Source organism: Molossus molossus, unplaced genomic scaffold, assembly GCF_014108415.1.
Source record: "Molossus molossus isolate mMolMol1 unplaced genomic scaffold, mMolMol1.p scaffold_m16_p_2, whole genome shotgun sequence".
Lineage (NCBI taxonomy): Eukaryota > Metazoa > Chordata > Mammalia > Chiroptera > Molossidae > Molossus > Molossus molossus.
The window spans coordinates 44,689,679-44,717,464 of record NW_023425355.1 but is presented as its reverse complement, the minus strand read 5'-3'; the positions used below and the strand labels follow the sequence as shown (position 1 = coordinate 44,717,464).

The 27,786-nt window shown below is 35.6% G+C and overlaps 1 protein-coding gene across 3 annotated transcripts in view; it reads right to left on the bottom strand.

Annotated features, from left to right (window-relative positions):
* The window catches only part of PLS3 (plastin 3), an 85,899-nt gene that overhangs the window by 30,307 nt on the left and 27,806 nt on the right, over positions 1-27,786 (bottom strand). For 2 of the 3 annotated variants that reach the window (XM_036271463.1, XM_036271461.1), the window contains exons 2-3: positions 11,859-11,939; positions 456-619 (exon numbers count right to left, since the gene is read on the bottom strand). In XM_036271463.1, coding sequence (XP_036127356.1) covers positions 456-619; positions 11,859-11,931 — 237 coding nt within the window. In that variant the 5' untranslated portion in view covers positions 11,932-11,939. Of the gene's footprint in view, positions 1-455; positions 620-11,858; positions 11,940-26,818; positions 26,858-27,786 lie in introns of those variants that run through there. The other variant, XM_036271462.1, reaches the window with a different exon arrangement.

The window sequence follows — 27,786 nt, the reverse complement described above, 5'->3', positions numbered from 1 at the left end:
TCAAAATTATCATCCTAGAGAAAATGGTACTGCTAAATACTACTGGAAGAGTAGTAAACATCTTTTCAATCAGAATATTCATCTCAGGATGTATCATTAAATTTGGGAGCACACTGTTCCCTGAGAAAGAAAGAGCACTTCAAGGATGTCATTCATTTAGCACCTTGAAAAATGTCCTTTAATGAAACCCTACAGAAGATTGTTCACCTTACAAAGTAAGCAGTGTGTTATATCTTTATGTCAGTGTTCTTTTTCTCAATTAATTTGTTAAGATATTCTAATGGATAAAAGAACTAACTAAATTTAGTGGATAGGATAAGATAAATTTTATTAGTTATAACAGTACTAATATGATATGTTTAGGAACTTAACAAGATGGTATTCATGACTCTATGAAACCACTAGACAAAGGAACAATTATTACTTGTAAAAATGGTGGATTTTCACATACTTACATAAACAAATTCATCAAAACTTATCTTTCCGTCTTTATTTCTGTCACCATCCAACATGAGTTTTTGAATAATTTCTCTCACTTTATATCCCGGTAATGGCATATTAGCTTCCTTGAAAAGCTCGTGAAGTTCATAGTCACAAATGAAGCCATTGCTGTTGAGATCTTTGTAAAAAGGAAGAGCAAACAAAATAGGAAAACAGTTTTAGAAGAAATAAATTAACCTGTTATTTTTCTTCATTTGAGGCTCAGTTCATGAGCTTGCTTAAACACATTTTTTTTGGTTGTTTGAAAGGGAAAAGCAATCTTTAACAGAGCAAGGTTTTACATCGTATATCCTGTATATTAAACAGTATATAAGTAGCTTTGCTTAAAATAGCAACCCAATGTTAAGAAAGCATAATTGTTTAATAAAATCAGTATTAAATTATGAAGCTAATTGAACTTTCGAAAAGGCCCTGGCCAGTTTGGCTCAGCGGTTAGAGCATCGGCCTGTGGTCCGGAGAGACCCGGGTTCGGTTTCCACTAGGGGCGTGTACCTCGGTTGCAGTTTGTCCCTGGCCCTGGTTGGGCCCTGCAGGAGGCAGCCACTAGATGTATCCCTTTCACATTGATGTTTTTCTCTCTCTCTCTCTCCTTCCCACTCTATCTGAACATAAAATGGAAAAGTGTCCTCAGGTGAGGATAAAAAAAAAAAAAAGAATTAATAGATTGTACATCAATAAAACACTGACATGGTATAGTAAAACAATTTCCACTGTAGCTATTTGGGTGTCTTATGTTCCTTATTCTTGCATTAATCTAATCAAATAGTTTTATGAATTAATGATGATTATATTACAAAGCACACCTAAATTAAGCTACCATCTTCAGTGCCAACTTCTTAAGAGTTAATATAAATACACATTAGTCCAAGACAAATATAAAGTTCATAAAAATCACTGCAGTTCTGAGTAATGCAAATGTCTAACATGACTATAAATAACCTGTGTGTGTGTGTGTGTGTGTGTGTGTGTGTGCTATCAGAATTTTAGCAGAGTATGAATCTCAGTACTGATGATGCTTAATCTGAAACTGTTAAATGAAAAAAAAAACTAATGAATAATCAAAAGTTAATTTAAAGAGAAAGAGGGGTAATGTACTGAGGGTTGTGATCATTGAGCAATTTTTTTTTTGTTGTAAAGAAAGTTGGACTTTCACCAGCAATTTCAAATACCTACTGTTCAACAATGCTTTTTATTCCTTATGTCCCCAGTCAGTTTCATATATAAATTTAATTATTATAATAAAAGAAAGCCATCTGAATAGAGAAATGACCCAAGATGAACATGGCACTGTTCAAGAAAATGCTTTGTGAATAGTTAATCTATTTGATACATTACTTAAATACTCTGTATCAGGTACTGTTTTTGGAATTGGGGATACTGCAACCAATGAAAGAAAGTCTTGCTGTCAAAGAGCTCACATTCTAATGACAACTAATAAGCAAATATAACATGAAGTATGACTATAAAAGATAATGTAATTGTAAGTGCTTTGAAGAAAAATAAAGCAAGGGGTTAGACTGGGGCTACTTTGTCCCCCTTCCCTCAGGGGATATTCAGAAACTTCTGGAGACATTTTTGGTTGAGGAAGTTGTATTTGTTTTTTTGTTTGTTTGTTTTTTTTTGTTTTGTTTTGTTTCCATTTTTTATTCAGATAGAGTGGAAGGGAGAGAGAGGAAGAGAGAGAGAGAGAAACATCGATGTGAAAGGGACATATGGAGCGGCTGCTACCGGCACAACCAACCAGGGCCGGGGACAAACTGCAACCGAAGTACATGCCCTTAGCGGGAACCGAACCCGGGTCTCTCTGGACCGCAGGTCAATGCTCTAACCGCTGAGCCAAACCGGCCAGGGCGAGGAAGTTGTATTTGAATGAAGACTTAATGAGGTAAGGGAGCAAATCATGTAGATATCTGGGGGAAGAGACTGCAGGTAGAGGAAATAGCAAATGTAAAGTCTGTGATGTGGAAGAGTGGTGTTTAGGGAACAGAGAAGATCCAGTATGACTTGAGCAGAGTGAGCGAAGGAAAATGTGAGAGATAAAGATAGGGAGCTAATCATAAAACCTCTTAAAGGCCATGATACATACTTTGGACTTTATCCCAAGTATTATCTAAGTGTTAATTCATATTGACCAATTTTTTGCCAATTATTAAAATATTAAATAACCTATATGAAACCATTTCCCTAGTGCTTTAAAGGCTGATAAAATTCTATGTTTAGTTTTAATGAAATAGACTTCAGAGTCAAACAAATATTCTTAAGTATAGATGATTACATTTTAAATCTATCAGTTAAAATCTCTATGCTTTTAAAGCATAATCCCCAAACTACTCAACACTTCTGAAAATCACTTATATTTCCTTCAAGGTAAAACACTTAATTCCTCTAGCGAACATCTTCCCTATATTTTATTTGGATTTTTACAGAGATCATACAGCAAACACTTTATTAGTAGTGTTTAAATGTAGAAATCAATCCAGCAACATCTGCAGTCACCAAAAGAACAAAGTAATCCACAGGGCACTGGGGCAGGATTTTAGCAATTTTTGATGAATGAAAGTCTTCTTTTTCAATACACCTCCCATGCATATACTAGTCTGCCCCTCCCATTTCTATAAAAAGTTAAAACTGAAATCATTGCTAGTGTGTCACAGTGAAAGATAAACAGCATTGTTGAAAGGACACAACAGTGGGAGTAATGTGATACAGGACTGAATTTCATCTTGGCTACTAATTTACACAATTTACCTCTCCAGGTCTTAGTTTTCTCATCTGTAAAAGGAACGCTTTGGATCAAATGATCTGTAAGGTCCCTTCTCGGCTCTAACACACTCTGATTGTAAATTCAATATACACAGGACTTCAGCCCCCCTCCCCCCCCACACACACACTTTAAAAACATGAAATAGCCCTGGCTGATTTGATTTGGCTCAGCGGTTAGAGCGTCGGCCTGCAGTCCCGAGAGACCTAGGTTCGGTTCTCGCTAAGGGCATGTACCTCAGTTTGTACCCAGCCCTGGTTGGGTCGTATGGGTGGTGGCCACTTGATGGCATGTACCTCAGTAGCAGTTTGTACCCAGCCCTGGTTGGGTCGTATGGGTGGTGGCCACTTGATGTTTCTCTCTTTCTCTCTCTCCATCCCGCTCTATCTGAACAAAAAAATGGAAAAATGTCCTCGGGTGAGGATAAAAATAAATAAATAAATAAAAATAAAAACATGAGATAAATCCATAATACACATTAAAAACAAATACAGAGTAATATTCTGATCATTGCTATACCCCCTTACCTAAATAAACATTCCTGACACCTTTATTGAAGGAGACAGCTTATTCTTTGCAACTATCAAAACTTTGTCTACTTAAGCAATTTCTGATAGAAAAGCATTTTAAAATGTATTCTTTTCTTTGACTTCTGAAACGACATATCTGAGCATAATTTAATCTTGTTATTGACTCCAGTTTAGACCTAGCATATATAATAGGTACTTAATTGTTCTTGTATTCTCAGCGATATAATAATAATAGAAGGTAGAGATGTTTAAAAATAAAAATTGTGGAACTATAAAGAATTCAAAGCTACATGAAAACCAAGGCCCTGAGAGTCTAGTCTATCTAGCAGTTTATTCACGATAGAGGTGTAGGCAATGGGGAACTACCACTTGTGTGAACCTCTTCTGAAATAACCTCTTATGAGCATTAATTAGAAGCTCACTGATGTGATTAAAAGATGCCAGGAAGTAGCCACCCTAAAATATAACTAACATAAAATAACTACATGTGGAAAGTCCATTTCAAACTAAGAGTAGTAATAACAGATGCTTTTAGTAACTGACAGGAACATTTTAAAGGGCGGGAGAGGGATGGAGGAACAACAATTTGTCATTATACAACAATCTTATTAGGCTGCAAATCCCTTTATATTCATCTAAATCTTTTTATCTGTCACCCCAATAGGTAGCACAGTACCTTGCACATAATAAGCAATGGGGAAAATTATTTCTGTAGAACCATTGGTTCTAAAGTATTAACTAGGAAAAAAATGCTCTAATCTAATGAGCATTTTAAAAACAAAATTAAACAACAATGACAAAAAATACAGAAATAGCACTTCAAGGCTGAATGTCAATTCTATCAAGGAACCATAATGACAGAAATATCCCTTAAATAACATTCAATCTCATTCACTTTGTTCTAATCCTATCCCCACCCAGCAGCCTTCAGATCTGTAATTTGGTTTTCTAAGTGAACACACCCACTGAGGAGTACCCAAGTAGACAACCAGTGATGGCTGTCAGGTCAGGACATCTCTCTCGTTCTAAATGTAGAAACTTGCTTAACTTTATTAAGAAAGACTATGTGCACTTGTTTAGCATGAGTCAACCTCCAGAGCAAATTGAGTACCTACTCTGTGACAGGCACTGGGCTGTATACTAGACACAGAAATTAATCAGACAGAACATTCTGGTTTGTACTTGAAATTGTGGCTTTAAAATCCTTGGAAAACTTTTGAGTCACTTGGAATATCTAATGTATATCTTTGCTGAGATGGACAATGAATCATTGAACATGTGTCATTTAGTTTTACATATTTTAAAAGTTTTACCTATTCTGCCATTTCCCCCTATTTTATCAGCAGATCTAGCTTTTACTACCTCCTGTGATCAAAGGCATTTTTTCCTGTTCACATTTTATTCTTTTTTAAACTGAATTTATGGGGGTTACATTGGTTCACAGAACCATACCGGTTTCAAGTGTAGTCAAGAAAACACCATCTGTACATGGCATTGTGTGCCCATGGGATCAAAGGCATTATAGTGTTAGTCCTAGTAAGTCATTGCAAGCCTTTCTTTCTGGGGGGATTTAAATTGTTTTATTTTTATTTATTTTTTATTAAATTTATTGGGGTGACATTGGTTAATAAGATTATATAGGTTTCCAGTGTACATTTCTATGACACATGATCTATATACTGCATTGTGTGCTTAGAGTTTCTAAATCATATCTTTTGAAGAAAACAATTTCAATTTCAATAAGAAAGCAGAGGGAACTTAAAAAGGCAGCTTACAGTTAATTTTACAAAATCTCCCAGCTGGTAAAGTACTTGAAAGACAAAATTGGGTGCAATTATTTTTAAAGCGTTTTATGCTAATTTTATTTTCAATCCCCAGCCAACACTCTCTCTCTCTCTCTCTCTCTCTCTCTCTCTGTCTCTCTCTCTCTCACAATATCAGAGATGTAATGTGCTGTGTCTTGAAAGGGCAGAAAATGAGATAGCACAGAGGCATTTTAGAAAGCTTCATCTCATCAGTGACATTATTAAGCAGGAGCTAAAAACTATGTTTGACATAAACGTAATAATAATAAACTGACCAAAATCCACAGACCTATATTAAAAACAGTTTTAACAACTGGAAACTAAAACCACAACCTCCTGGCACAATGGCATCCTTGATTTTCTCATTAAAAGTGCAAATATTCTAGAACCCCTTTCTGATTCATTTGCCACTTCTTCATTAACTATACATTGGCATGAAGCGGGACAGGTTCTGCATTTTTAAGACTTTTGCTCCAGCAACATATATTCAACCACCTGATAAAGTACATATTATCATATGGCCTATATTACCTAGAGCATATTCAATGTTTCTACAAGCACGTGTCTCAATTGGTTGGTCCAGAAAATATGGACAGTACTGGTATACTTCAATGGGAGGCAGGAAAAAAGAAACTCTAAGTACTCACTGAACAATGTTCCCTCAGAGAGTAGAGCTAAATTTCAATAAATTGACTAAATGTTCTTATTTTTAAAGAAAAATCACGATACTTGAAAAATAATCCCTAAGAGGCTCCCAATGCTGCACCAGAGAGGCTCATCTTTCATACTGACTACTGAATTATCAGGAAGGAACCAACTGTTTGTAACAGATTCTCTCTGTGTGTCTCCTCTTTCTCTCTCATGGCACACTTAGGTTCACATCTGCATTCTGTTTTAAAAGAAACTTCATTATGCTCTTCTACCAAGTATTATTTTAAAAGCAGTTAACTTTCCCAACACCATCCCCCAAGTAACCTTAAAGTAAATAAACTTATTATGCAGCCATGTTCCTGCAGAAGTTTGAATCACACCAAGAATGCATATCCTTAAAAGGAAATGTTTTCCCTCCCCTTGCATCCTGTTATTTAAGCTATTTTAAGTACTTGTCTGGAGAAAGCTGAGCCAGAATTCAAGTGGTTTTGATTTTAGCTGCTGTTTTACACTGCCCGTGTCCACGTGGTGTGTGGAGCAATCTATCAATTCAGATGCATCTTTTGGGGTGCTACTTGGTCTTAGAAATCTAATAGTAAGAAAGATTAGGATCTCCTTTGACCTTCAGGTTGTGTGTGTGTGTGTGTGTTGCTTTAACCACCCTTGACTCTGTCTAAATCTAGTATCTTTCTTTATAAAGAGGTCGCATATGTGTGTCCTCATCTGCAACACAGATGCAACCTCTTTACTAACCCACTCTGGACAGTGCTCATTAGGACTTAAAGAAGAAAACCAATCAAGTGCAGATGCACTTCCTTTCAGAACAGCTGGGTTTAAAAGTTTCATTTAGTTTAACTAAATAATCCACAAATTTTTTGTACTAAAAAAGACAAAAGGAATCTAACAATAACAGACTTACACACATATGCACATGACCTTGAATGTTCATGAAAGCACACAATATACTAATTTAAAATACTCAGCCAAAAGACTTGTGCAGAAGAATTTTGATTATATTCCATCCTAAGATCTAAGCAGTAAAGTCAAGCTTTCACTGGCATTAAAACTTTAGAAAAGGCAGCTGCTAAACATCTCCAGATGCTAAGCTGAACATGAGTTTTGCCTTTTCCAACTTATACCTTTTGAGGTAGCTAGTTTTAGCAAATATAGGAGGCAGTTTAATGGGTCCCAGCTAAAGGTAGAATGAAAGTTTCTACCTAAGAGTGCATACTAATAGGTGGAGGTCAAGTACAGCTGAAGGCTGAATAAGGTTAGAGAGCTGAAACCAGGCAATCAAAAATGTCTAGCAATTCTTTTCCAACTCAAAATTTCCAGCAGTAGGGCCATCATTTTTCACTTGCTGCCGTTCTCCCACCTTAAAAATACACACCCAGGCTACACACATGCTCTCATGAGTACACTCTCATACATGTGTGTGCTCTTGCTCTCCCCTCACACACTCACATACTTTTATCTTCCACACTGTCAAAACGTGGTTTTTCAAACCATTCCAAAACCTCCATTTCTAGTAGTCTATCCATAATTAACCAGATGGCATAGTGAAAGAGCAATGGTCAGTTTATTTTTTTGGTTGGGCTATAGTTTTTACAATTTAAGTCATAATTAAACAAATATGCACTGGTGTAGTTTATTGAATACTAAAAGTAAATCAAACTAAACCGCCATGCCTTCTGTGGCATCACTTTGATGTGGTTTTATATACTAGAGAATATCAAGTAATTTGAAACAACTCAACTTCCTGAGATGAGAAAATCTGGTACAGCTACAATCACTATAACCAACATTTTTTGGCTTAGTTTGGTGGGCAACCTCAAAGGAATATACCCATATTATTACTAGTCATTTAAGAAACTCCGTTATTCTTTTATTTTAAAACTGCTGAATTCATGTTTAAAAAAAAAGTGACTGCTTAGGAAAGAAAAAAGTCAGACGTAAGTGTTTGCAGGACTAAAGGCCAATCTGAAAAGACTTACATTACATAAATTTATCTTTATTACAAGTAATCATCCAAATGACCTCTAACTTCCATAACACGATCAGAATGTAAAAGACATATTGTAGTTGGTAAATATGTATTTCCTCAGTGTTTTGAAAGTTTTATTTATTGTTCATTAGGAAGAACTTATACAGCATTGCAGCATTTAAATTAAAACAGAAACATTAAAGTAGGAAAATAATGAGAGCCAAGGCTTCTGCTGTCCCAGGGGGAAATACTGGAAACAAATGTTGAGAAAATTAAAATAATTAAATGAAAATATACTGCTTGAAGCTTAACACTAAGCAGGTGCAGAGAATGAGTGAAAGGAGAACTTTAAATCCTAGTACTCAATTTATTGCTAGTAAAGAGAGTTTCAAAGCACTACTAATTGATTAAACAAAATGTATGATTAGTGGTAATAATTACAGAGATTTTCTCCACACACTATGATTTTGCTGAATTTCTAAAGAGAAAATCAAGGCTTTTATTGTTAATAGCTGGGAAAGATCATATAATGATTTCCATATTTTGTCACAATTGAACTGAGACCAAGTAGTCCTCACTTCTCCCAAAACAAAAATTGTCATGGACAGGAAAATAAGTTACGGAGCTTGTTTTTAAAATTAAGTTTCTCTGGTCCTGGCCAGTGTGGCTCAGCTGGTTGAGCGTAGTCCTGTGCACTGAGCCAGTTTAATTCCCTGTCAGGGTACATGCCCGGGTTGTGGGTTTGATCCCCAGTCAGGGTGTGTGCAGAAGGCAACTGACTGATGTTTCTCTCTCACATCAATGTCTCTCTCTAAAAATCAATTAATACATATTTTTTAAAAATCAAGTTTCCCTGAATTAAGAAAAAAATAAAAAGGATTTCCATAACACCTTTGACAGTTGCCTGAGGGTTCTATAACTAACAACAACTAAAATCTACACAGATTTTAAAAGCAAATTAAAAGATTCAGCTGGATCCTTAAACACTTTTTGAAAAGACTGCACATAAGAGACTTTATTTTGCTGAAAAAATATATAAATTTTACGTGTTATAATGTAATGGCCAAAACCTTTAGTAATAAATTCCACCATAATGAAAATCTTCGTAACAAAGGCCCTTCTGAGTTTATAGTTGATAATGACAAAGGCCCAGTATATGAAAAGACTATATATAATTCCCTGGGATTCAATCAATAAAATATTTATTGAGAACCTAACATGTGTATAAACACTGAGCTAGATACTGGGGGAGGGGAGTACAAAAGAATAAAATGAAAAACAGGAAGAAATTTTGGACTCCATAATTCCTAAGTACAGCATATAGAGTAATAAAAGTCTGCATATATTAGGAATATATGCCTGGTAGGGACTCCAATAAGTCATATGGTCCAATCTCCTGTCTTTGGGAAGCTGTCTGCTAACCCTAATTCCTCTAAGATGTATGATTTAAAATAAGACAGCAGTTCCAACAATGAACCTTTCTTGTAGTCCAAGCTCTAATTGATCTTACACTTAGTGCAATTCAACCCTGTGTCCTCCATGGAGGTAATTGATCAACCCTCTTTATATCATTAAGCTTTTAAGGAACAATTAAGCTCTTTTACTAAAAAAGTATTCAGTCCCATCAGGTAAACATATTTGAATTATCTTTAAGTTTTAAAAAATAGTATTCTCAACAATGCTAGGGAGGTGGAGGGGGGCGGGATGGGGAGGAGAAGGTCTAGGGGGGAAAAAGGAGAAACATCTATAACAAAAATAAATTAATAAAAATTGGAAAAAAATTAAAAATATTATTCACACAAATATTTCCAAGATACTGCACATAAGAACAAGGCCTATAATCAACAATAAACATTTCTTTGAGGAAATGAGGTCTTAAAGATTAAAAAACAGCAGTAAGAAATCATGTTCCCTACTGTTAATAAAGAAACAAATTTGGCTGTCCCCAACACTGAAAGATGAATTTTAATAAAGCAGAAGGTTCTAAGGAAATGTAATCCTAAAACAATTATAAGGTGATTTCTACAGAATAATGAGATTTTTAAAATATTGCAGCCAATAATTCACCTACTGTTTTTTCATAACCAATCTAATATCAGAATGGATAGTAGTCTTACAGTAAGTGGTATCTATGGACTGACTTTTTTCATACACACACAAAATCGTGTTAGATTCTGGACAGTTTGATTTTTTTCTAGTTAGAATTATGATGGGATTATGAATAGTCTCTCTGGTTGGTGATCATTATTCTTCCCAAGGCATGCCATTACTAATAAATGACTTCATAGAAAATATTGATCAAAAATGTATGTGAGCCTGGCCGGTATGGTTCAGTGTATTGAGCATAGTCCCACGGACTGAGAGGTGCCGGTTTGATCCCTAGTCAGGGCACATGCCCGGGTTGTGGGCTTGATCCCAAGTAGGGAGCATGCAGGAGATGGCTGATGGATGTTTCTCCCTTACATGGATGTCTCTATCTCTCTCTCCATTCCTCTCTCTCTAAAAAAAATCAATAAAAACATATTTTAAAAAATGTATGGGAATAGGGGTATATATGTTCTCACTTTTCACTAATGAGATTTTCAACATAGGTCAAAGACTAGATTCTAATTTAAATAACAAATTATTATAATCTAACTTCATATACCTTAATAAAAGAGATACCAAATAGTAATAGTTTACTTCTCTAAGCACATGTTGACTCATCAATAATCAGTTCTTACCATTTTCTCATTATTCCTACTGACTTAACCTGAGCACTGGAATTTGGAATGTAAATACTATAAACTGCTTCCATGCTGCAAAATTCTGAGACTTGCAATATGATGTTAAAGGATAAACTAAATGACATAATATGCCTTCCCATCCTATACTGATGCTATAATTTATTTATTTATTTTTTTAATCCTCACCCGAGGATATTTTTTCATTTTTTGTTCAGATAGAGTGGGAAGGGGAGAGAGAGGAAGAGAGAGAGAGAAACATCGACGTGAAAGGTACACATCGAGTGGCTGCCACCCGCAGGACCCAACCAGGGCCAGGGACAAACTGCAACTGAGATACGTGCCCTTAATGGGAACCAAACCCGAGTCTCTCTGGACCACAGGCCGAAGCTATAACCGCTGAGCCAAACCAGCCAGGGCCTGATGCTATAATTTAATATGAAGGTAAAACAGTCTGCATTATGTGAAGGCACTGAAGATACATGAAAAAAAGCAATAAGGCCAAGCTAATTAGGGAAAGGTAAAACAGCATCTAATGATTCTTAACATTTGCAGGGGTCACAGATCCCTTTGAGAATATGGTAAATGCTCCATATCCTCTCAGAAAAAATGATTCACCAAATATGATAACAACACAAAATTTGTTTAAAAATTTCAGGAGCCACAGCAGTCCCAGTTAAGGACTGGGACCTGAGCTAAAAACCTTTGACCATATTAGATACTAGATATAATTAGAAATAATTCAGTTTAAGTGTAGCTTTTAAAACTTTAACCCACCGATTTTAATTATCTTGTCTTAAGGTTCATAATTAATGATTCATATAATTTTTTAGAGAAATAACTTTGATAAGGGCCAAAATGGAAATCACTTTACTATATTTATACTACAAATAAAATACTTACCAACTTTTGCAAAGGCCTCTCTGAGTTCGTCAAGCTCATCTTTGGAAATCTGAGTGGTAGCCATCTCATCCATTTAAAGATCTAAAGAGGAAAGGTTTCAGACTTTAAAAACTTTCAGTGATAAATATATTATAAGCACTCCTGTGAAATTCTCATCTTAGGAATAATTTAACAGAAAACCAATACCACCTGAATAGGTTCCCATATTAGTAGCTACAGCTAAAATAAAGAAAAAACAAATGAGAATTTATCATATACCAAAAGTTACTTAAAAAAATATCTGAATCTTATTTTCATGAAAAAAAATCTTACATTACATTTAGAGTGTGAGGAAGAGCCTAGGTGTCTGGCAATGAGAGGAAAGAGATACATAACAGAATTTCTAAGTTATGTGTGCCAAATCTAAGTCAAAATTACATGACCAAAGATTCATGTAAAATATAACTTTACCAACAATCCATTAATTCTTTTAATTTACCTTACTATTTATTTCCATTTTCCAGCTTTCTTGAGATATTACTGGCATAGAATATTGTGTAAATTTAAGGTGTACAACTTGACAATTTGATATATGTATATATTGCAAAATGATTACCACAGTAGGGTAGTTAACATGTCCTTCACCTCAGCTACCATTTTTTTCCATCAATCTACTTTTAAATAATTTACTGTGAAAACACTGATTTTTAAATAGCACACTAATACTTACCAGTCACTCCCTTAAAGGAGGAATCAATTAAGACAAATTACATTGGGGCTTGGTATAGAAATACATAAGTGTGTGCTAATAAACATATCTTTATTCACATAACATCATTAGAGTTTACACCTTTTCTGATTTGGCTCTATTTTACCTATTTCACCAGCACAGTAAGGGTTGGCAAACTATGGCCTATGGGCCAAACCTAGGCTGAGTTTTATAGATACACATAAACCTTTGCAGTCAATTTTGATGATAAGGCTCATTAACTTTGAACCCCAATTAAGTGAAATGTTGCCTCCACAAATTCCATTCTTTTTACCAGTAGACCTGAATTACTAACAAAAAAGTACACAATTATTATTATATTTTTATTTCATCAATAAAATTTTGTGGAAATAATGTTATATCCTTGATATCAACAATATAATATTTTTGATTTTTCCTCTTGGCTCACAATATTAATGATCTGGACCTTTGCAGAAAAACTGCAATACTAAAAGGAGGTCTGTTTCAGAATGGTTAATTCTCAAATACAAACCTATGAACAATTTTTAGAGACGAGGAAATGAAAACATTTGTGTGTTGCTTTTAGTTCTTTGTTTTTTTCTTTTAATCTTTTTAAGAACTTTACTTTTTAGAACAGTTTTATGTTCACAGCAAAATTGAACAGAAAGTAGAGTTCAGTTCCCATGTAGCCCCTTGCCCTCACACACAAGTCTCTCCCATTAGCAACATCCTGTACCAGAGTGGTACATTTGTTACAACCTACATTAACACATCATAATCACCCCAAATCTGTAGTTTGTTTGTTTGTTTATTTATTTATTTATTTATTTATTTTTTATCCTCACCCGAGGACATTTTTCGATATTTTGTTCAGATAGAGTGAGAGGGAGAGAGAGAGAGAAACATCGACCTGAGAGCTACACATCGAGTGGTTGCCACCCACAGGACCCAACCAGGGCTGGGGACAAACTGCAACCAAGGTACGTGCCCCTAGTGGGAACCGAACCCGGGTCTCTCCGGACCGCAGGCCAACGCTCTAACCGCTGAGCCAAACCGGCCAGGGCCCAAATCTGTAGTTTATATTAGGTTCACTCTTGGTGTTGTACTTTCTATGGATTTTGACAAATACTACATAATGAACATATATCCATCAGTAAGATATCACTGCCCTAAGGGTGTTGCCTTTTCAAAAAAGTATTCTGTGTGTTAAATTTCACAAACTATATAGTACAAAATACAAATTTGAGATCTTATATTTATCCGTTTTAGAGGTCTTTATTAAAAGTTAAAAAACTACTCAAAAATTATCTTTTTTGACATTAAGCCTAATACTCAGTAGAGAGAAACTCTCAAGAGAGAGCTGGGCCACGTCTGTCTTTTCCACAGCCGTAGTTGTCATTTCTGGAACTCATCACAGTCCCGGGCACGTAGTAAGGCATTCAATAAAATAGTATTGTAATAAATTCATCCACTCAACAATTATGTACCAAGCACTACATTAAATAACTTCATATTCATATTCATTCCCTGAACCCTCACAATAGCCTAATGAGGCAAAAATACTTACTCCCCTTTTTCTTATAACTTATGCTCGGAGGGACCACATAACTGGAATTCAAACCCAGGTTTCTCAAATTCCTTGCAAGTTTTAAAATCACCATATTATACTATTAGCTCCATTTCCACCATAATGCAATACACACTTACAATGTTTGATTTTTAAAAATTAAATAAAAACAGACTTTTAAAGAACATAAAACAGAATTTGTTCACAAACTTTTCCTAGCTGTTATGTTAAATGTCACAAAAGAATGACAACTTCTCAGTAGATAAATTGGGTAAAAACACGTTTCAGAGTGGTCTCAGGATCTACAAGGTATAGAAAGATTTTCGTTAAATTGAAGTCAGGCATTTTAATTTTTTTCTTTATTGATATATATTTTTTAGAGAGAGAGGAAGGCCCACAACCTGGACATGTGACCTGAATGGGAATCAAACCAGTGACCTTTTGGTGCATGGGTTGATGCTTAACCACTGAACCACACCAGCCTAAGTCAGGCATTTTAAAGATTAAGTATAAAAAGCAATTTTTCATAAATTAAGCTCCAACCTAATGATAGTACTTAAAAAAATTTCTTATCCGAGGATATTTTTCCATTTATCTTCAGATAGAGTAGGAGGGAGGGAGAGGAAGAGGGAGGGAGAAAGAGAGAGAAACATTGATATGAGAGAGACACATCAGCTGGTTGCCTCCTGCATGACCCCCGACCAGGGCCGGAGCCAAACTGGCCAGGGTGATAGTACTTTTGAAAAAGTATTCTATATTTTAGTAATATGATGTTCAATACTTCTATTTACAAAAATACTATATTGGATTTATTCCAATTTTCTTTATGCATATTTATGTACTCATGTTTTCAATACAGAATTATTACCCTCCATAGCATATAGAACAATGGCACAGAAAGTCTGAAAGTGAGGCTGCCTAAGGCAATCCAAAATATGTTGCCTCTCCTTTACCTATAAAAGTCCTTTCCAGTTTGGGCAGTTTGTGAGTCAGGAATAATCTAAATTATGTGAGTTAATAAAAAGACATTTTATTTTATTTTCATACTACCACATCACTTCTATACAGAAGAAAATTAGACAAAGACAGTTCTGGACATAACTCCGCCTGCTCCACCCTTCATTCCTGCTGACCAGTGAAATGACTAAATCCTTCCACTTCTCCCCTTGGCAGGCAGCAGGGTTGAACCTGGCAGATATCTGTTTCCCTCTTCTTCATACCCCTCACCCAACACACATAAACCTCTATCCTCATACAATTTTATCAATATTTTAGGCATCTATTAGATGCATAGTTTCTACCCTCAAGGTATTTAAAATCTAGGGAAGGCAAACACATTAATAATAATTGAACACAAAGTGAATTAGTGACAGCAATAAAAGATACAGAACGTACCCTAGCCAGGTACCTCAGTTGGTTGGAGCCTCCCGAAAAGCCAAGGTTGCGATTTGATCAGTGGTCAGTCAGGGTACATACAGGAATCAACCAATGAGTGTATGAATGCGTGGAACAACAAATCAATGTTGATGTCTCTCTATCTCTGTCTCTCCTTCCCCCTTCTCTCTAAAAATCAATAAATTAAAAAAAAAGACTCAGTCTGTCAAAAAACAAAAAGAGATGGAAAGAGGCTCTGGAAACTGTAAGGATTATTAATTCCTTCTCATGTAGGCCAGGAAAGCAATACTTTTGGTTTTCCTTACACAATTAGGAAATGATCTGAAGGCATCCATATACTTAAAAATATATTACTACAATGCAGCATCAAAGAACCCAAAATATACTTTCAAGTTTTCTAATTTCTTATTCCTGTCTAGTTGTCTTAATGAAAGCCTAAAATGACTTTTTTTTTACACCTGTAACTCAGATTTCTTATCTACAAGAGATATTAAGAGCCATACCTGAATAAAAATAAAAAGGACAACTGGATCATGTATGTATCCCCCAAATGACATTTCCAGGCAAGTTTGGTCCAGAATAACAGAATGGTTTAATTTAGGAGTCTTTCACTTAAATATACTCAATTTCATTTATTTATAATTATTTGAAAGTAAGTAAATAAATGCTACTCTGAAGTAAGTAAACTAAAACTAAAAAAATACAAAGTCAAATTTAAAGGCTCACAATATATGCTTTAGTTAATAAAAACCAGTTTTTAACCCTATGCTCATAGCAGCACTATTTACAATAGCTAAGATCTGGAAACAGCCCAAATGTCCATCAGTAGACGAATGGATCAAAAAGCTGTGGTACATATACACAAAGGAGTACTATGCAGCTGTAAGAAAGAAAGATCTCTTATCCTTTGAGAGGACATGGAGGGAACTGGAGAGTATTATCCTAAGTGAAACAAGCCAAGCAGAGAAAGCAAATATCACATGATCTCACTTATTTGTGGAATATAATGAACATAACAGTCTGAGGAACAGGGTAGTCCCAGAGACGTGGAAGTAGGGTACAGACTGACAATCCCCTGAAGAGGGGGTGGGGGGGAGAGATAAACCACAGAACTTATATGCATGTATGTATGAACAATGGTCATGGACAACAAAGGTGGGGACAGGGTAGGGAGGGAGAGGGAGGAGGAAATCAGTGGGGGAAAAAGGAGAAACATCTGTAACAAAAATAAATTATTAATTAAAAAAATAAATTATAGCAGTTAACTAAAAAAACTAAACAAAAACAAAAAAAGTTTTTAAATTAGCTATTTAATCCAGATCTCACTATGAATAAAAATAAGGCTTGTCCTTAAGACTACTCATAGGTACTTGATGTTATCTTTAAGGAAACTGGGCAACTAAGTACTACAACTATGTACTAACACATCACATTTAAATAATTTAGGAAAGACTGCCAACTGGTAGGTAGCATCAACAGATTTTTAAAAATTAAAATCTTACAAATTAAAATTACATAAGCTCTATTGTTCTACATGGAGCATTGTGTTTTAGGGCCTTTTCCTCTCAAAGCAACTAAAATATTCCAGACTAGGACTTAGAAACAAAACAGAAGATTTGGCATGTTCATTGCCCTTTAGACACTTCATTCAGTCTTGAGCCCCTGAAGCAAACTGTTGTTCCTCACCCAAGGACGCAGTATGTTTTAACGAAGACTTTTGGTTATGGAATCAGAAAACATCAGCTAGGGCCCTGGAATTGTTAGTTCTTATTAGTCTATTCGTGAGCAAATTTATTTAATTTCTCTGAGCCTCAGTTTTCTCATGTGAAAATAGTGATAAACAATACCTACTTCCTCAGGGTCTTTGTAAATATTAAAGATGATATTTGTGAAGGCATACTGTACACTATAAAGTATTATACAGCAATTTCTTTAATGAAAGAAAATGGGGAATAAATGCATGCCTAAGTAATTGTGAGAGGCTATATAAATACAGAGTAGGGCAAAAGTAGGTTTATAATAGGAAATATGACAAATATTTTATTCTTGTATTATTATTATTTTCCATATGAACAATTGTAAACCTACTTTTGCCCCACTCCATATAAGGCATAAGTTCTACCAAGAATCTTTTAAATGGGACATTGAAAAATTATCTCATTTGCCCTATAATTATTGACTACAGAGTATAACAGATCTCCTTCATATGTAATTATAAGCCTTTAGTCAAAGTAATTTAAGTAGGGTTGGCCTAAAGAAAACCTGTTAACTACTTTTTACCCATGAATCAATTTGGTTCCTTCATCAGGAGTTTCTAAACACAACTTAAAGAGCAGCGAGGAGACAGTAAAAAATGTACAAATTTTACTTTAAATATTTCAGGACCACTTTAAAAAATAGCTAATATCTTGTCAATATCATCACATTCCTTGTAATTTGCACATTTTTTTCACGAGCAATGAAAAATAAAAGGCGAAGAGGTAAAAAGTAAATATTACTTGTTGAATAAAAAAGTTCAACCTCAAATTTACAGTAAGTGATTTATAGACAAAAAGAAAGTAACTTTTCCCTCTCTGTCTTCCCACAAAGGTGAACTTTATTTACATGGAGAGGGACACACACAGAGACAGAGCTAATATTGAAAAAAGAAATATATTTTCCCTCCATTTAAATTTACAAAATGAAATACTAATCAAGAGTAAGAGCTCCCAGGGTCTCCGCATTTTTCTGAATTCACTTATCTGCAAAGCATTTTGATCTGTCTCTAGCTCCTAAGTCTGCCTCCTCTATAAAGGCAAAAAGCAAACCCTTTCTCTCCCTAAACATCTGAGGCACAGGAAAAGATATTTCAAATACGAGAATAAAACAAAAGCAAACAAAACCTTGTTTGTTTTTTTCATAAAAGGATATGGTGTACAACAACAGGGTCTGAATTCAGGGCGTCACCCATAGAGGAATCTTATGCCTATGAAGTCATCCCTAATTACAGAGTTTAACTAACAATACGGCAATTATGAAACCACTCCACTGGCTCATTTAACTACATTTAACCCTGAACACAAAATCTTTCTTGAGAAAGGTGTACCTGCAAATAACGACCTGAAACTATTACTCAAATTCAGAAAGATATTTGACCAGATTGGGGGTGGTGGTGCATGTTTTCACGCCCTAAGGTGTTTCACTTTAGGAATGCAGCTGACTGAATAATCTATTTTACTAGTCTGTGTCAATCAGTACCACGTGGGGCAGGAGGCTGGGCACACACATTGGGAAAGTCATCCCTGGATAATCAAGAATTGATAATGAACTTCATATTTGTACTTGAAATTGAAAGGCAACTAAAAGAAAATAGCAGGGGATATATTCACCATAGACTATCCCAGCTACCTGTATGCCAGGTAAATAGAATTGAGGAAGCAAGGCTGATTGCTTAAATCAGAGATCTGGCAACACATATTTAAGCTAGTATCATGAAGAGAGCAACAAATAGTGGACAAGACATGGAAGAATACATTATTTTACTATGAATGAAAAGAAAAACCACCATAGTCACTGCTATGTGTGAACAATTCAACATTGGACAACAAAAAAAGGTGTGTATTTATCCCCTTCTTCCATGCAAAACAGGCAGGGCTTTGGAACACCCACACTTCACATACCTATCTGTACCAACAGAAACTGCCACTCTGCCTCCTCCCTAGTTAGGCAAGTCAATAGCACTAGTCTCCAGGTCAGATGGGCGGGCAACACTGAGCTACAGCTCACCTACTCTTATTATGATTACTTAAGCTCCAGTCCCGTGTTTCTGAACAGCTTTAGATTTCAACTTGAATGTCTACCACATTCAGCCACTTATTTATTAATAGTCAAGCCTTAATTGAAGGCTCAGCATGTACCAGGCAGTGTTGGGTTCTGCAGATATAGAGAATTAGGACCCAAAGTCTTGGAGAGCTTAGTGTATAGTGGGGGAAACAGATGGAAAAATAAAGATATAATATTAGTGCTATCATGCTATTATAGTCATATTTACTGAGTGGTGGGCATCAGAAAAGGTTTTCCAGAACAGGTTATTTTTGAACTTTATCTTAGAACATAAATTGGAATCCCTCAGACAGATATCACTGGTAAAGACATTCTAGGCACAGAGAGAGATGATATTCTGGAGCTGGAGAAAGACAGTGTGGTTGGAGCATTGTGTCTAGGGTTTATGACAGACACAACTGGAGCAGAAGGTCAGGGTCCAATTTTGAAGGGCTACAGTCAAAATCTGGATTGATTCTCTGGTCAAGGGAGAAGAAAGTCCAGTGAGGAGGATTCCAGTCAGGAAAGTCTGAGTGTCTAATATTGAACTTATTGCTACATTATTTCCTCCCCTTTCAACGATCTCTTCTGCTAAATCAGGTCTCCTTTTCAACTTCCCAACTTTCCCCAGTTTCCAGGTTTATAAATTTGGGGCTGAAGTTTGGCCACAAGAAACAGAGGGAGGGGTGAAGTAAATCACTAAGCATTCTGGATTCTTCCATCATACCCTTTTATCATCTCATGTCTGGCCTACTCTAAAAGCCTTTTAGCTAATTCATCTATTTGTCTCCACTAACTTCCTGAAGAGCAGATCTATTATATAGTCCATTAAGAAAAACACCCCAACTTTAAAGCACAACATTCAGGGTCCTACACTTTTCTATATTGATACCTGTTTTTTTTTTTTTTTTAAATCCTCACCTGAGGACATTTTTTATATCCATCCTCAGATAGAGCAGGAAAGAGAGAGGAAGGAAGAGAGAGAGAGAGAAACATTGATGTGAGAGAGACACCTCAAGTGGTTGCCACCCACACAACCTCAACGAGGGCAGGGACCAACTGCAACAGAGGTACGTGCCCTTAGTGGGAACCAAACCCTGAACTCTCTGGTCCGCGGGGCCTACACTCTAACTGCTGAGCCAAACCGGCCAGGACCATACCTGTCTTTCTTTCCAATGTTATTTCCCATTACATGCACTGCATTCTTGAATCATACTCTATAAAGACACCACACTCCCCAGGTAGGCTATGTATTTCCTCACCTCTAGCCCTCCTCTTTGGAATGCTCTTCACTCATCTCCTATCCACTCTTAAAGAGCATCTTTAAGGAAGTCTCTTCAGACTGTCCTATCTGAAACAAAAATTCCCTCTTCCCAGTACTCTCACAGAACTGTGTTTTCTTTTATTATAGCCAGCGCTGGACTCTTTCATACAGCTCTAATTTTAAATATCTTGTTTTACTCTCAGACCATATGTACCGATTTTTGAGTGGGAAAATATAGTCACCACAATGATAGCATTTTAATACTATTATACAAAGTTCTTTCATGGAAGGTACCATATGCCATTCATCCTCATATTCCCAGCCCCATCGCAGTATCTCCAGACTAGGTAATGATAATAATTAAGACAATATAATTACATATCATTATAAGTTTATATTATAGCAGCTAACATTTATGGAGGACTTATTTACATGCACTGTACTAAATGCTTTATATACATTATTTAAGTTACTTCTCAGAAAACCTCTCTGCATCAGTAGATACTGTTATTCCCATTTGACAGAAGAGCAAACAGGCTTAGAGAATTTGAGTTACTTGCATAAAGTCACATTGTTAGAGAGGTTTCAAACCCAGGTTTGCCTGACACCAAAGTCAGTATTCTCTCTTTTTTTTTTCTTCCATTTTTTTTTGTTCAGGTAGAGTGGGAGGGAAAGAGAGGAAGAGAGAGAGAGAGAAACATCGATGTGAAAGGGACACATCGAGTGGCTGTCACCCGCACGACCAACCAGGGCCGGGGACAAACTGCAACCGAGGAACATGCCCTTAGCGGGAACCGAACCCGGGTCTCTCGGGACCGCAGGCCGATGCTCTAACCGCTGAGCCAAACCGGCCAGGGCCAAAGTCAGTATTCTCAACGATTAATGATATATAGCCTCATTAACAAAGACATACTGAATGAATTTATTTCACTAATAAGACTATAAACTCAATTAGAGTAGGTATATAGCTTATTCATCTCTGTATTCACCACAGCACTTGGTATAATGCACGGACACAGTGCATTCTCAGTAAATATAATTTGAATTAAAAATAACCCACAACTAGTACCTACAACTATTTTGATCATGCCAGTCCCCTTTCAGGAAGATATAATTGCTTATGCCTAAACTGATAATCTAATCTCTGCCTGATAATCCAAGGTCCTCTAGAATGGTCCTACTAATCACCTCTAACTAATTTTACCTTTCAACAACACTCAGTACCTTTTGTTTCATCCTACCCCTTCTTCTTTCCCTTTCTCCTAGGAAGAATGCCCTCTCTGTGCATCTGCCTCTCATATTTATAATGCTCTCCTCTTTCATTTTCTTCTCTTCTGATACAAATTATACTCAACCTCCCCCGTGAGGCAGAAGCCTCATCCTCCCCTAAATCATGTTTCCCAATAACTCCAGCTCTGCTCTTTTTCTTCAACTCCCACAGCATTTAAAATCTTGCCACAAATTTAGCAATTTAATTACAGGTTCCTTCCTATAGTTATATAAGTGGATGTGAGGACAGTCAGTCTGGGACATCCACCATCCTATTTGATTCAGTTCACCTGCATCCTCCACACAGATCCTCAGACTTGGTCAAAGAAAATAATCTTTCCCAATAAAAGAGAGATTATTCTTTTATCAACAGCTCACAAATATTTGTCTAACCACTTGATCTGTAAGTCTTATTTCAAGATTGTTTCTCAACAATAGAGTCTAAACTTCATCTTCCTCTCTTGTACACCTACAATAATTTATTGCTGGATGCATGGCTCAAAAAAATATTCCAACTGCCTGACATGTTTCAAGGGTAGGAATAATTCCCAGCATGCTCAATATCCAATGATTACTGAAATTGTACTAGGGAAGAAACAAGAGCCTGGGGTAATAAAGGGATGTTGCCCAGGACAAGCTGTTCAGCAAATGTAAAATGAAAAGAGTATGTGTGAGAGAAGGTAATTAACTACTCTTACCATAAAAACAAAAACAAAGAGGCTACATACACACTGCTTTGTGGAAAGAAGGCTCATGTCTATTATAGCCTATGGAAGATAATTTAAAAGTTCCTAACAAACATGACCATGATATTGACAAGTATGAACAATTGCTAGAAAATGTAGATAGTGACCCTTCTCTAGCTAGTACTAACTTGTTTTCTTTAAAGGATAAGGGATTGATTTACTCTTTGAACTGAAATCACCAAAAATATAATTGTGCAGAACATACAGAATACAGGCAACAGGTTCAGTAAAAACTATAGACAGGGTGGGGCAAAAGTAGGTTTATAGTTGTTCATATGGAAAATACAATAATTAATAAATAATAATATATGAATAAATTCTGTTTTGTGTACTCACAACTGTAAACCTACTTTTGCTCCACCCTGTATATCGTCTAAAAGTTCTTTCTTCAAAACACTGGTGTTAAATGGGCATTGACAATAAAACAGGCCATACTTTTAAAAAATTAGAACACAGATGCTTACCTTCTCTTGTGGCACATTTATTCCTATATATGACATGCTTGTGCTTCACTATATTTAACATTGCTTAATTTCAGTCTCTTAAATGTTAAATACCATGTGAATAACTTAACATTTATTGTATCAGTGCTAACAACTTAGTCTTAGTGTAAACACAATCAAACACTCAAGTATCTATATGATTTACTTTTCAGTTTAGGAATTTGTTTTCATGCATAAGCCATCAGTATGGTATCCATAGTTTTTTAATGATTAGTTTGTAACCTTACAACTGATTTTTCTCAAGGAGCATGTGATTTGAAGTTTTGTTTGCTTCCTTCTAGAAAACTTTAATAGACTTTTGGTAAAGGAGTAACTGCAGTAGCTTAAGAGGTTTTATGTATCTTCCTCGACTTAATGATTTGTTACTCTTCAAGTCAAAAGAAGTGAGTCAAACTTTCAATGCCCTCACATGTGTCACAGGTTCCAAATTCTGAAAGTTTAGGAAAAGTTAAAGTGGAAGGAAGTAGTAGTAAAGGTTTTACTGTTCTTTATTCTAGTACATTAGCATCATTAAAAATTGCATATTATTATCAATGTGGAGAGCAAACGTCTATGGAAACAATATTCAACATGTGCAGCCCACTTTACTTAGCAAGGTTGTTTTTCAAGCCTAGATCTGGTACTTCCACTTGACATTTCAGCTGCAAATTGGTAAAACTAAACAGGGGACACTGCTAGATAACCTCAAATAAAACTAACAGTATTTTCCCACAAGGCACTGTTATATATGTTGTTAGGTTATACAGTATTTGTGATTAAAGGTTAAAGCAACTGGCTGATGAACCATAAGTCTGGATATATTTAGCAACTATGCTTGAACAACTCATTTAGATTAAAATAATACATACACAAAAGCATAACATTTCAGGTTAACTTAATACACAGCACTTTAGAAACATTTGTGAAGTGACCTGAAAAACCTCAGCTGCTATTTCCATGATAAAATATGTTTCAAACTCCTAATCAATTGAAAAACAATCTTTTGAAGGCTCTACCAGTGACTGAAGGTTAACTCGACACTTTATCCAACCACAAGTAGCAGCCTGTCTATAACTGCAATTTTTACCCTGGGTTCTTTCAAGAACTTAAGGAGACTTAAACATTACCTTACTATTTAATGTGAAGAAGAGATTGCTATCTCTTGCATGTATGCTGTTCCAACAACTCCTGAGGATGTATGAGAAGTATAAAGGATTATTAAGGACAGGGGAGCAGAAGTGGTTGTTATTTGCCAAGTCATGCTTGGGGGACTGTATAGAGTTAAAACAAACTATTCTAGCAGTCTTCCTACCTCTCTAATATCTACAACTAAGCCACCTCAAAAAAAATGTGAGCTCCTTGAAAGCAAGGTTGGTACCTTATTTGACTTTGCGCCATGGCTCACAATAAGCACCTACAAAATGTTTGTTGAACAAACTCTGATGGAGGCAAGTAGGAAAAGTGAACTTAAACAGAACACAGGCAAAATATTTGTCCATGTGGTTTTAAAAATACATTCTCTATTACAAAAGCTGTGAACAAAATAGTCAAGACATAATAATGTTCCCACATTCTTCACATGCAATTGGCCTATTAGTATGTTTTAACTATCTACTCTTGATTAATACTTCAAGGTACTGCAAAACTCTTCAAGGTGTTTGCAACCTGTCTTTGAATTTAGCTGAAAGTCAAACAGGAAGATTTTCTTTTTCAGAAACAGTTTTTACTTGCAACAAGTTAGGCAATGAAGCAGCACATTTCACCTTTACAATACACATCATGTACAAATTACATTTGGACAAACCTGCAATTTATAGATAAAAGTAACATTTAGAAATAAATGTAAATTGCCTCAAACTAAAGCTATACTTATTTTTTTATTATGAAAAATTTCAATACATACAAAGGTAAGAGAAAACAGTTCAACCAACACCCATAAACCCATCATCCAGAGTCTACATTTATCAGGAAGTTCCCACAATTGCTTCTCTTACACCCTCCCACACTTCCTTTCCTTTTCCCTATCCTGAATTATTTTAAAGCAAACCTCAGATATGCCAGGATTTAATTTTCTAGAAATACCTCTATTCTATTCTAGAATCTATCATAAGCTAGATTCCAACTGATCCTTTTTTTTTCTTTCAAGCACTGATACCAATGAGTCACTTAAATTCCAAAGGGTAACCAAGTCTGTGTCATTTCCTGGAGGAATATCCAATATCTCCATTTTAAGTAAAAGTTTCCTTTCCTTTTTTTTTGTACTTTATTTTAAAAAAGATAAGATCTTAAAGCAACAGCTATTTAAAAATAAGTTAATAACTTTTCCAATAATAGAAACAGTCAATTCAATTTAGTCAGATCGAAGACATTCTTTAAATTCTTGCCAGACAACAATTTTGTAGATATTTAATGTACATCTTAATCATATTCTAAAAGCCCCTTTGCTTATGATGAAGAATACTGTATCAAACCCAAAGACAACTAAATAATACCACTCCTTCCCCCATCTTTACAAAGCTAAGGTGTATTAACTGCTTGGATTGAAATAGTGCACTCTCCCTTTTTAAAAGGTCTAACCCCTTCCATATTTCCTAATTAAACCTTGACACTTTCCAAAAATATCCAAGTAATTTATGAAAAAAACGAATCTGCTGCTAATGAAATTAATCTTCACACCTGAGGGGTATTTTCATTCTCTTTTCCTTAGAAAGTTAACATTGAAACTAAGGGCAACCTACACACACACACACACACACACACACACAAGGCAGGATCAGACTAGTTAACATGCTTCAACTCAAACCAAATATTATGATGTACACCTCAGAAATAACTAGAGATACAATTTCAGCTTACACTTTGAGCTAAGTTGAGAACTTATCTATTACTCACTGAAAGTATCTCCGTCAGTGTTACATACTCTGCTTCTATGGTTCTCAAATATAGTACTTGTTAATTGAAAACTAGATTCTTTTGTTTCACACTTCACTTTTTACTTCATATAGGTATACTAAGTACAACCTCTCTGAGACATTACCCTCAACTCAGAGCTGGGATTTATATAACTAACTATATTGAAGTAAGGAGAAATAAACTTATAGGATCACCGTGTGATGGGAAATCCTGGTGATTTTGTGAGCACCAAAAATCACTTGACGCTACTATAACACCACCAAAATTTCATCACCAATGGTTTTCAATTATTTTGTAAAGTATAAATAAATATTAGGACAACTGTTTGTCATAAGTCATTCCATATGAGTAGAATATCAATCTAATTAGGATATGTTGCCATGACAGCTACCTCATCTTCTATTTCACAGAATATAGAAAAACCACTTAACAAGGATCAAAGGCATTTGAAATCCCACCCTCCCAATCCCTAAAATATGGAGTACTAGTTTCTGTCATTTAAACCTCTGGCCATCTACTCTGATAGATATGGCTATATATAACTAGGATTTCAAAACCAATTTTAAAAAAGTACAGTCCCTAAAATGCTCCCCCCTCTCCAATAAAAGAATATATAGAGAACAGGTTAGATTCTAAACTTCAAAATTTTTTCTTAAGTTTGATTCTACTTGAATAAATAAGATTCAGAAAGTGTATCCAAATGTTTAACTACCAAAACACATAATAAGAATTTCAAAGTTTTGAAGTAAATTTCTGCTTAAATATTCAGTAATCTAAAAGTTAGAGCCTAAGAAAATAATATTAAAATAGTTACCCTTTTGCGAAGACGAGAGCAAACCTGTTTCTTTCTCACAGCACTAATAGAAGGAACCTCCCACGCTCAGAATGCCAATCTGGAAACCCAACATTCTTCTTACAACTGCAACTTTAGAGAGCAAGTCATAACACTTCCTGCTAGAAAAGGAGAACACCCTGACAAAAGAATGATATAATACTTATGAATCCCCTTCCTGTAAACCTCACAGTATTTTTGCCAGGTATTAGTGAAGTTTAACTTCACATTTAGAGAAAGGTTCATTTTTTTTTCATCTAAGCACCACTGAAATCATGCAAGAACACCAGGGAATTTAAAGGTGGTTCAGGTCAAATGGCTACAACCCACATACCTATTTAGAGTTTGAACATTAGCCAAGTAACCTGCTTATTTTAGAAGACATGGATGGAACCAGCTTCTCCCCAGTGCCCAAGTCACTAGATCTTAGTAAAGTACATTACTTAGAAAGGTGAACTCTCTCAGACCACTTATGTTCTCTATTATTCATTTTGATCCAAACTTATTCATACCTTCATACAACATTTACTTACCATGTTGTAGCATTTATTGCTAGTATCTACCACACGTGTTTTCTGTTGAAATGTAAACTGTTAAATTTCTTTTTTAAAAAATATGTTTTTATTGATTTTTTTAGAGAGAGAGGAAGGGAGAGAGAGATAGAAACATCCACGTGTGAGAGAAAAATCAATTGGCTGCCTCCTGCATGCCCACTATGGGGATGGAGCCCACAACCTGGACATGTGCCCTGATCAGGAATCAAACCATGACTTCTCAGTCCATGGGACGATGCTCAATCCACTGAGCCACACCAGCCTGGAAGATTTATTTTCTACCAGAGGCTCATATAGGAACTAAGCTAATACTTGAACTGAATTTTCTATTGAGAGGCAAGACTGCAGAGCTGTTAAGAGCTCTAGAGCCAGATTGGGTTCAAATCCTGGTTCCAC